The sequence below is a fragment of the Vidua macroura genome, chromosome 1 (genome assembly GCF_024509145.1).
Source record: "Vidua macroura isolate BioBank_ID:100142 chromosome 1, ASM2450914v1, whole genome shotgun sequence".
In the NCBI taxonomy this organism is placed as follows: Eukaryota; Metazoa; Chordata; class Aves; order Passeriformes; family Viduidae; genus Vidua; species Vidua macroura.
Genome location: NC_071571.1, coordinates 114,392,122 through 114,403,302, shown reverse-complemented (window position 1 = coordinate 114,403,302; position 11,181 = coordinate 114,392,122). Strand labels below are relative to the sequence as shown.

Sequence of the window (11,181 nt, the reverse complement as noted above, 5' to 3'; positions counted from 1 at the left end):
CTCTAAAAAAATTTAGTGTGATAAAACCCTTTGTAAACCTTTATTAGTTAAACTTGGTTTGATTTCTGATTTTTGTGGGATTACACCCCCAAAGGTGAGTGAGGATGGCCCAAGCAGAGGATGATGTGGGGAAGAAGCTGATTCCCATCACCAGCAATGACAGTCCCTGTGAGATACAGCCAAAAGTGTGTGCTGCCTGAGACAACCAGAGAAGGGTATGAATGAAAGAGTTTGGGAAAATAGACAAAGTTTGTAGGGAAATGTTGTGTGCCAGATAGATTCAGAATAGTTTAAATCTCCTTCAAATCTAAACTCCCCATTTTCACATCTTACAGGATATCTCAATTTTTTTTTTCTTTTTGTCCCACTCTTATTAAGTAAATATCTAAGTGGTAACTTATGACAAAGAGTTATACTTGCAACAAAAATACCAACATAAAATATTGTCTGGTATAATTTGAAAAATGCATATTGCTTTTCATTCTGTCAGGACCACCTGCATACAACTGCTCTCTGAAAGCTGAGATTTTATTTGCTAATTTTTGGCTGATCTATTTAGGGCTTTAGGAGGCAAGTTTTTTAAGCTGCATGTTTAATGGTTTTGTTAGGTCACTACCTTTTTTGTGAGGTTTTCATTTACTGTCATTGTCAAAAATTAAAAAAGCTGTTTTGAAGAAGCAAACTTTTATGAGGTTCATAGTTTGTGAATTCACCTGCCAAAGACAGACTACCACTTTCCCTTGACATCAAAACAGAACCAAATTTATACGCACTTCAGACTTTGCTCACGGCTTCTTGGTTCAATAAAAAAAAATGGGGGAATTAAATAGTTTCCTTGTACTCCCAAGGGAATCCCGCTAAGTTAAAGCACATTTTAATCTCTTGAGCCGGCAGCTTTATTAGTAAGCGTTCCCCAATCTTCAGGGAAATCTAATTTCACAAATAGATCAGAGTCACTTCAAACTCAGCTTTCAGTTGCCATCCACCGGGGGACAAACGGGGAGGAGGAAGTTTGTCAGAAAAGACCCTCTCTGAGCCCAAGAGTGATTACCAGAGGTGTCTCCATCGACTGCCACCCACCTAAAGTCGATAGTACTCAAATGAGTACGCCGGTGTGGACTATATAAGAGAAGCGCATGGCCCTGAAGGGCGCACCCCCCATCTCCGGGCGCAGCACCGAGCGCCCCACTCCGCGCCCGGCGGAACCTCCGCGGGGACACGGACTCTGCGGCGGCGGCACAGGACCTCGCTCCCCAGCCCGCACGAACCCAGCCGGACTCGCCTCTGCCTGAAGGTAAGCGGCTGCCAGCCGGCTCTCCGGAGGTGATCTTGGCGTGCAACGAGGAGGTGTCCCTGCCCAGGCAGCGAACCGCGGGTCGCTCCCCGGTTACTGCCCGGGTTTGCCGTGCGCCCCGGCACGGCAGGGACAGCGGGAGAGCCCGGAGCCGTCGGGGAAAGCCGGCTCCCTTGAGGCTCCGATTAACTCCTTCGCCCAAGAGGATTTGCAAGGCAGGCCAGCTAGAAAACAGTTTGTAAATAACAGAATTTCCCTCCCTCCCTCCCTCCCTCCCTCTTAATCCTACCCGTTCTCTATAATTAGAATAGCTTACTTAGGGCATTAAGTGCTGCTCTCGAAGCCCCAGCCTGTGGTAATTGTTTTCGCCCTTTCTACCCTGATTTGCGGCACTTCCAATGTAACCTGCCCCTCACTGAACTCCATCCGACTGCCGTCCGTGCTCACTCCCCGAACCCCCGGTGTGGCACCGCCCGGGCTGGACGAGGCTGACCCATCGCGGGGGCTCCCGCGCCGCCCCGTTCCACCGGCAGAAACCGGAGGCACCCGCGGGCGCGGGGACTCCAGGGGCAAAGGGAGCCGACCAAATCCACTGCAAAACCCTGTACCGCGAACATGTGCGGCGCGGTTAAAAACCTTCCCCTAATCCGTGTCTATTAAACGCAGCCTCCGTGGAGCCGGACGAGCGCGGCGGCACCGCACCCCCGGGGGCTGGCGGGGCCGGCGGGTGGCGGCCCGTCGGGTCCCCGCTCCGCGCCCCCTCCGCCGGCGCTCCGCGGGCCGCGCCCGCCCCGGCGTGCGGGAGCGGCGGGCGGGAGTGCCCCCGGGCGCGGCATGGGGGGCGGGCGGGTGGGGTGCGGGCCGGGCCCGGCGCTGACCGCCTTCGCTCTCTGCCTCCTCCCAGCGCCGCAGAGATGCGAGGGGCGAAGAAGCGCCAGGCGCTGCCCGCCATCGTGCTCCTGCTGCTGGCCTCGGCCCCGCCGCCGCCGGGCGCCGAGGGCAGGGACGTGCCCGCCGCCGGAGCCGAGCGGGGGGCGCTCCTCGACATCCTCCTCCAAGCCCTGGGCGACGACGGCCGCCCGCTGCCGCCTCGCCCGCCGCGGAGGGACCGGGTGATCTCCCGGCGGTACAGCGGCGGCAGTGCCCCTCCGACAGAGCCCCGCGCCGCCGCCGCCCCGCCGCCGCCGCGGCTCTTCGCCGCCGCCCGGCACGGAGGTAAGAGACGCCGCGCTGCCCCGCGCAGGGAGCCCGGGGGTGCAGCCCCCTCCGGATCCCGTCCCTGTCGCTTCCTCCGGCGGCCGAGCCCGACGGCTCCTTTGCCGGCGCATCCCGCTGCGGGAGGGAGCGGGCGAGCGGAAAGCGGGTCGGGGATGCCCTCCCGTCGCCTCGGGGCTGCCACGGCGGGGGCTTTGCCTTTGCTGAGTTCGAGCCCCGCTGAGGGCAGCAGAGCCCAGCCCCGCTCCCCGGCTGGAGCTGTGGGGGTATCCGAGACGGAAAGGAGGAGAGGGTCACTGAGGCTTCGGGACCTTCGGCCGGGAGGTCAGCTGCGACCACCACTGATTGCAGAGCAATCTCAGAGCAAGCCCCTCAGAGCAAGCCTTCCAACTTCCCTATACTGCAGCGCAGAACTGAGGGAGCCCCATTTCTCCCTAGTCTTAGGACTGCTGCTCTGATCTGCACAGAGGATAAATGACCAATCTGAGCGACAGCTCTCTGGATGTACTCTTTTAAACTTCCTCTCCACCTTTGCTGGTTCCCATGTGATGCACTTCTCTAGTTTTGCAGGGCAGGTGCAGAAGATCCAGACCGAGATGGGCATGGGGCTTATTTCGCCTTTTGGTGGATGCTCAGACTGGGGCAGGGAGCACTGCAGCACTGGCACGGGCCAGGCCTGGCAGTGACAGCAGGGACAGTTCAGGACCAAGCACAGCTGCCTGGTGATGTTCACACAGTTCAGGGCCAAGCACAGCTGCCTGGTGATAGTCACACTGTCCTTGGCCTGGAGACTGACACTGCTAGGCTTGATGCAGAGCCGTGCAAAAGCATTTCCTCCTGGAGTAGAGCTGCCTGAGAGGTTTGTGTGGGTTAGGTGCAAAAACCTCCTGCAAAAAAGGAGAATCTAGTGACTATCCCTGGCTGTGGCCCACTAATATTTTTCTCTTGTTGCCTGCCACAGACCTTGCTGGAGAGAAACCCAACTGAGGAAACCCAAGAAAGTTTGGTTTCTTAGGGATTTGTGTCCCTGGAGAGCGCCCTTGTGGCTGGTGGCTGGTAATGGGTGAAGCTGAGATGCAGCCCTCCTCAAGTCTCACTGGTAGACTTACTCTTTTCTGTTCAGTAGCCTGTTTTAAATGAAATTAAGCTCCATTTTCGAAAAACTTGAAGTTGGGTGACAAATTGAAAAGTTAATAGGTGAATAACAGATTGGTAGGGTGGCACTTGCGCAGGGAGATTGCTGCACATTCTAAGGAAACTGGGCTAAAATTTATCCATCAAAAAGTAAACAATGCTCTGACCATGGAAACTTCTCAGCCTGATCTGCTCCAGGTATTGAACTGTACATCCATAAGGGGTTGTATTGCCCTAGTGAGCTTCCAGATATTACTTTTACAGACTGTAAAGTCTCTGGTAGTTATGGAAAACCAGCCCCAACCAGATTGCCACAGATTTGTGTGTTGACTGGAAAAGATGCTGCAGGTTATCAACATAACTGATCATAACTGTTTATTTGCTTGAATTATTGTGGCTTGAATTCTTTATGTGCTGTGGACAAGACCACAGCTCAAGAAAAGATGTAAAATGGTTTTTCAAGGCACAGTACATGAAGTCTTACATTCTTCTTTTCAAGAGAATAAAAGATAGAGTAGTATAAACCTGAGAATTAGTCTTAGGTTTATACTTTGCAATAATTATTGCAGGAATTACTATTATCAGGTGGCTTGAGGAAAAAAATCTGGTTTGGACAACAGTCTCTCCCACTGGAGATGTTTGCTCTTAACTAAATAATTCTATTTAACTATAGAAAGTATACATATTTCATAATATTTATATAACTTTGAAAGGGAATTTTCTTAAACCCATCAGTATTATACACAGCAAGATTGTGTTTTCTGTTAGTTGTTACTTTTAGTAACTATGTTGTACACAAAAGGAACAGCTGAACATCCTTAGAGAAATTCTCCAGTCATCCATGGCATAGGTAGGGGCAGCCACAAAGGTAGCTGTCTCTCCAGCACAGAAAGAGCAAATCTAAAGTGTAAATAATAGTCACATTTTATATTCATCTCATTTTTGTTACCAATACCAAGGATACAAGTTAGTACCTGTCATGAGGGTGTGTACTTGTTTTTTGGGATAGAGGACTGTGACAAGGCTTTTCTTACAAGTAATTTTTTTTCTTACAAGTAATTAACACATTAATGGCAGCTTTTTACTCCAGCTGGTAGTACCTGATCATCAGCTGAACAGAACGGCTTATCTTCCCCTCAGACAGGAAAATTATTGCATTCAGTTGAGTACTAAGCCAAGCATCTGAAACTGGAGTTATGTATTTTGATTGTCTGTAGCTGCTGAAAATCAAACCCAAGTGTCTGATTTAAAAGACAATTGAGCAGCTAATTACTTCTTTTGTTTGAAACAAAAATCATCTGGAATAGTGCTGTATATAGAACAGAGAATGCAAGACAATTTCTGTGTGTTTTCTCTTTGCCTTTTTTTCTTTTCTGAGGATATTACTCTGTATTATCAATAAGTTGAATAGCAGGAGGACTGAAATGTACTTCCCTCCTGTTCTCTCATTCCCTCACGCTCAGGACTCTCTCCAGCTTTAGTCTAGCCACTCACTGAATCGTACCCCCACACTCACCTTTCTTTTATTTCATTTAGGGGCTTGGTTAACTATCTGTAGAGTGAGAAAGCTGACCTGGAGTACCACTGGGTGAATTCTAGGGGCAGCACAGGGCAAGTGGCTACAGCACACGTCCAGGGGTGGGGTTTGAGAGAGGATGGGACCTCCTCCTTAGATTGATGGGGTCCTGCCCATTTAGCTCAGGCCGTAGTTGAAAAGCGCAAGCACCCACAGGGCGTCTTTGATGAGGCAGGAAAAAGAAGAGTGAAACACTTACCTGTCAGACATTGTACATGTGCCACTCAGTTCAGATGCATAAAGGGGATATGAAAGCAAGAGAGGTTTTGTTCTGTGATACCCTATCTGGATGTGGCTTGCAGGTGGTTCGTGGACAGCTCCTGGGCCAGAGCTATGCCATGGGAATAAGACTTGTGATCTTACTTCATGTGATTTTGTCACAGAGCAAAGGGGCATGCCTGGAATAGAGTGGACACTCAAACCTGCTCAGCTGTGTGGGACAGTGTGATGCTGTGACCTGCCTACAAAGGACTCTTTAGGTCTTTCTTGCCCCTTAATAACCAGAGTTATATTCCATGTCATGTGCTTCTTAACCATTAGAAAATTTGAATCATGGTTCTTGTATGACCCAGGACACTTACATATGCAATAGAAATACCAGTTTCACCAACACTTTAGCTGTCTTAACTTCTTATCTCTTTTGTCCCTACATGTTCAAAAGTCTTATCTCACACAGATCTGTCCCTGTTTTTCTTGGTGACCTGATTAATGAGAATGAGCACTTACTCTGAACAGTACCTTTAGAAGAAATTCCAACTAACCAAAAAGCAATCTTCATATTTTCTAGGATTCCTGGTAGGATGTCACTAAAAATACAAGTTGTTCCTCAGAGTTATTATATCCAGTGGGATTAAAATTTCTGTCATAACATCCTTTACTTGCCTGATTTCCATGAAGTTTTTATGCTTGGGTGTGATTTTATATTTTTCACTAAGAAGTGTTTTAAAGTTTTCTAATCTTAGTGATGAAAGTTCTTCAATGGGTAATCTTTTTTATAACTATCCCCTGCTTCTGATGCTTAACTGTGGTCAGCTTTTTTTATGAAGAAAACCTGTATTTTCACAAAGAGAAGATTCAGCGTCAGGTTATTTTTGGATGTCACGTCAGGGGAACTAGAATAGTTTGTCATTCTTCTTCGATTCTTTTTGTTACATTTATCCAAACACTTTCCTCAAAACCAGAATAGCTTCCATGTAATTAGATTTAAAGAATCTTGAGAAATAAAAAAAGATGCTTTGACTATTCTTTCCCTACATATTGCCCACCACAGTGAAGAAAGGAGCTATCTGAACTTACAAGCATTAGCAGGCTGAAATTTCCCTTTTTTCCTGAGAGACCAACAAGACATTTTAAAACATTTTGAGTAGTCATTTTTCAAGCATGAAGGAATGAAGATAAATATTGCTCTGAGTTTATGAGTACATTCAAATTAGCCTCCTGAGCATATCTACTTCAGATTTAGAATAACATATCAGAGAAGAGAATTTGACCCTCAAAATATTTAAACTTTGAGGTTGCACTTACAAGTTCAGTTTTATGCCAAAATTTCTTACACATCAGCAGCAGAAAACTGTAAGTTGTGCTGTGACATAGTGCTAGTTTAACCATTATTCATCATGAGTTAGATTTGAAAAATATGTTTGAGGTTTATTTTAGTTTATGGTTAAATCAAACCCATGTATCCTAAGTAAGGCATAAGAAAAGTTCTGTTCTTTTTCCTCACTTAAAAAAAAATCTTCTGTAATTGTATTGATAATTACAGCTGGAAGTCCCTAATCCTGAAAGACCTGCTGTGGCTAATACTAAACTACTTCAGTGAATGTAATTGCAGGTCTGGAATAAGAAAAGGAGACCATTGAGGAATGTAAACTTTGTCTCTAAGAAATTAAAATGTATGGTATGACATAACACAGTGTTTGTAATCCTTAAGTCTCGTCCAATTATTATTCCTGAAAAAAAGCTAGCTTTTTTTTTTTTTTTTTTTTTTTTTTTTTACTTTATTGTGTTGATAGGAATTGCTGGGCATTCAGGAGACTTAGAAGAAGATGAGCGTTAATAAAAATTACAGAGGGTTCAGTGGGAAGAACCATTACCTCTGCTTTGACCATGGTTAGGTGTCAGTTCCACCCAAAGAATACAAGTGGGCGGGATAGATTTTCATTTCCTTTGATGAAAGGAAGTCCCAAACACTGCAGAGATTCCTTCAGTTCTGCACAGTGCTTGGACTAGTCATGGTTACAATGGCTTTGCCATCTGTCACACCGCTGCTACATTCCTGTCCCTGCCTGCTTGGGTTTTTAGGTGTATTGTGCAATATGACTTTTAACAGCAATACTCTGTGTTTGGCAAACATAACTGCCAGACAATAGAGCCAGGCCAGTGAACAAAAGTCATCTGAAAACTAGGATGAGATAGAAGTCTTCCACATCGTGTTGGAGAATATATGGGACAACCCTGAGAGCTGATGAGGGAGTGAGCAAAGATAAGACATAGTTGTTGCATAATAGGAGACAAAAAATAGTGAAGTACCAGAGTAGTCCTTCAAATGAAGTGGTCTCCAAGGGGCTTTGCTCTCATTCCCATTAATCCCGATGAAGGGCACTCGATATCTGAGACCTTGTGCTGTCCTGGCACAAAAAGGGAGAAGCCTTGTTGAACTGCAGTACCCTGAGCAGCAAACATTTCAGAGTGCACTGTGCTGTCCCAGGAGCAAGACAGGATGTCAGCATATAGAAAAGCTTTTTCGTTGAACTATTGCTTTGATCAATATGAGGAGATCTTCTGGGTTTTGTATTAGTCCTATTTAATATTTTTATAAAACTTGTATTTAGCACGACAAGACACCCAATTACTAGTTTGTGCAGCTCTGGCCTCAAAAAAGTGAATGTCACAATTTTCACTGTATTATGCCAGGACTGGCTCTGAAGTACACCAGGACTTCTCCAATATGCAACAAAGTGAATAGCAAAGAAAACAGAAGTTTTGTTTCAAAGTAGATCTGCATGCATTACCATTTGTAATTGAGGAGCAGCCTGAATATTGTATTAGTCTAACTTGGCCTTGAGCCTGTGAACAAACTGAAGAGCTGAGATATTGAGTGTTTTTTTCCTTTACATTATGCACATTTTGATTTTTCTATCAAGAAAGAATGGCAGGACTCTGTGTTTTTGTGTTATTTCAGGTGTTAGTCTGCCAGGGAAAGCCTCTGAGAGGTGGGAGAATGCAGTACACAGGTATAAGGCTTTGTAATACATTTATTGTTTGATAGATAGCCTCTAGTCTTGAAAGTACACTGCTTCAAGTGTGGAGATGATATTGCTTTTAAAGTAAGTATGTATACAGGGAAAAAGATATAAAAAGATAATTATACATACATCCATACATCTAGGCACACAGACTCCTCTTTTAATTAATAAGGTTTGAGGGCAGTGTGCATGAGAATGATGTGATGTTTTAGACCCATATGTGATTTAAGTTACCACTGAGAATTATAAAGGCTTATGTTTTCCAAAGTGCTTAACACAGAATAAAAATAATTTCAAAGTAGTCGTCACTGTGAAAAGCCATAAGCAAAACTTCATAATCAATAATATATGTGAGAAGGATGCACCATCTACCAAAAGAGCCACTGAAAGGGTGCAGAGAGAAAAGGGTGACTGGTTTCATGCCTAAAGTATATGTAAGGCCACTGTCTGTGTTGAGATAATTTTACTCTTAAAGAAGATCTCTCCGAGTGACCTAAAAGTAGTTTTTGGAAGAGGAAAATATCCCCCTTATTAACACTTTTTTTCTAGAAAAATAAAATTTTCAGAGGTTTATCTAGTACATTTCACGGAAGTAAAAATACTCCAAAACTGAAATGGAACTTTATCCAATATTAATGATTTTGAGGATTGTTTTAAAACATACCAAATAAGTACACTTTGATGGTCATAGTAAATATGTTCTTTTTCATTGCATGCATTCACATGACATTGTACTGAAAAAAAAAAAAAGCTCAGTTGTTTGCTTATGTTTGGTTTTAGTGGTTGATGGTTAGGCTTTTCTATTCAATTTAAGGATGAGTGCTTCATTTTGTTACTTGTGAATTAGAGGTTACTACTTTTGTGCAAGTCCTAGAGGCTATTTACTCAAGTTTTGTGGGTTTTTAATGTCAGCCAATTGGAAAACAGTTGCTCTAGTGAGGGGTTTAATTGACTATTGATTACATACTGAGGGCACAATTCTTTAGGTCATAAACAAGATTTAACACATGAAGGATCCAAGCATTTGATTTATTAGTGGCCATTTTGATATTATCCTCAGTTTTATTATGCCCGCTTTTGCAAAAAATCATTGATGTGCAGTGCTTCACTGATTTTACCAAAACAGCGCTTAAAAATGTGTTTGTTTAATATAGGCTTTAACACTGGTGAAAAATACTGTTTGGAGTCACAAATTGTGACTTTTTGATCCTAATACTTTGTTTTTAAAGACACAGTTAAAATGTATGTAGCCAAGAAAAAAACAGTCATGGTAAAGGCACAATTTTGAATGCTAAGAATATTTAAACTTTTTATTTTGTAAGTTTCTTGTTGTTGTTTTTTAAAGTCTATTAAGTTTTTCTTTCTCAATTACAGTGAGTTGGTTCAATTGCATTTTAGTACGTGTTATCTTACTACATGGTTTGAAATCTGTGTCTTTGGCTTAAAGAAAAACATTTAAAGTTACATCAGCAAAAGCAATTATTGTCATGTTCCTTGCAGATTTTAGACAGCATCCTGAGTGACATAGCACAAATCTAATTAAGGCTTTGCCACTCAAATTATTTTCTCCTTTCTTACTCAAGCCTGTAAAATAAAGTGAAAAGCAAAATAAAACCCTACTGGAAAACAGTCAGATAATTTTTCTTCCTTAACCTGTGCTGTTTATGATGACTTTGAAATGAAGTGTTAGAAACTGCATGCTTGTCAGTATATGTGGCAGTAGTGGATGTATGCCCTGGATTAATAAAACCCTTAAATCCCATTGGATTAAAATAAGTAAGGAGATAGTTGTGATGTTATTACTCTAATCATGATAGAGTAATTACTTCTTAGTCTGTTAATGACATAGCATGCCTAACACATGAGAGATTGCCGTCGCGGAAATTTCAATTTAGGAAATTTAGGAAAAAGATTTTCAGAACTTGTCTTTTACACAGTAAACAAAGAGTTATGACTGAGACATGCTAATAAGAGGGTTTCTTGTGGTCTTCTGGGCCACAAAATCTTCTGGGTCAGAAGGCAATCTAGAGCAGGCTAATTGCTTGCATTTGATACGATGCACCTAAAGTTTGAATGGACCTCTTGGTCAGTAGTAAATTAGCAAAGTACCACAATTTGGGCTTCCCATTATTATATGATCAAATGCCAGGTTTGATCATATGCCAGGTATATGAAGATAACGTATACAGATTTCCCCCTTTATTCAGTACCAAGTCACTTTTCTAGCTATCAGGCAACTTTCATTCTTTCAGAAAAGGGATTACTACCAAATAAATAACTTGTATGGATAAGACTGGCAAAGGTACAGCAAATTTACACTCAGATCTATTTCTCATGAACAGGATGGCTCTACATTACCTACATGGTGGTGTCACCCCATGTGTGGATGTGTGATTCAGCTGCATAGGAATATGGAGGATCACTTATGTAAGATGCAGTCAGGGCATTTGAAATCCTTGAAATAAATCCAAACTACACATTTATACTGAAGTCCACTGTCCCAGACCTGAGCAGCACCTACAGAAAAGCCATCTTTACTTTTGGCTGGGATAGCTGTTTCTTTCCTGTCAGAATAAGAAGTGAGAGAAGGAGAAAATCTGGAGATTAAGTATTACAAATATGTTAAGTGTTATCTTAGAATAAATAGAAAACTTCTCAAGTATTAAGGGTAGCACTTTCTCTTCAGTTACACTCTATCTCAGAATGCCAGAATATTA

General features: G+C 43.4%; 1 protein-coding gene across 2 annotated transcripts in view; it reads left to right on the top strand.

The window, feature by feature from the left end:
• The first annotated feature begins 1,231 nt into the window (after window positions 1-1,231).
• The window catches only part of ALKAL1 (ALK and LTK ligand 1), a 36,297-nt gene continuing 26,347 nt past the window's right edge, over window positions 1,232-11,181 (top strand). For both annotated transcript variants that reach the window (XM_053989715.1, XM_053989709.1), the window contains exons 1-2: window positions 1,232-1,294; window positions 2,199-2,509. In XM_053989715.1, the coding sequence (XP_053845690.1) occupies window positions 2,209-2,509 (301 nt within the window). In that variant the 5' untranslated portion in view covers window positions 1,232-1,294; window positions 2,199-2,208. The remainder of the gene's footprint in view (window positions 1,295-2,198; window positions 2,510-11,181) is intronic.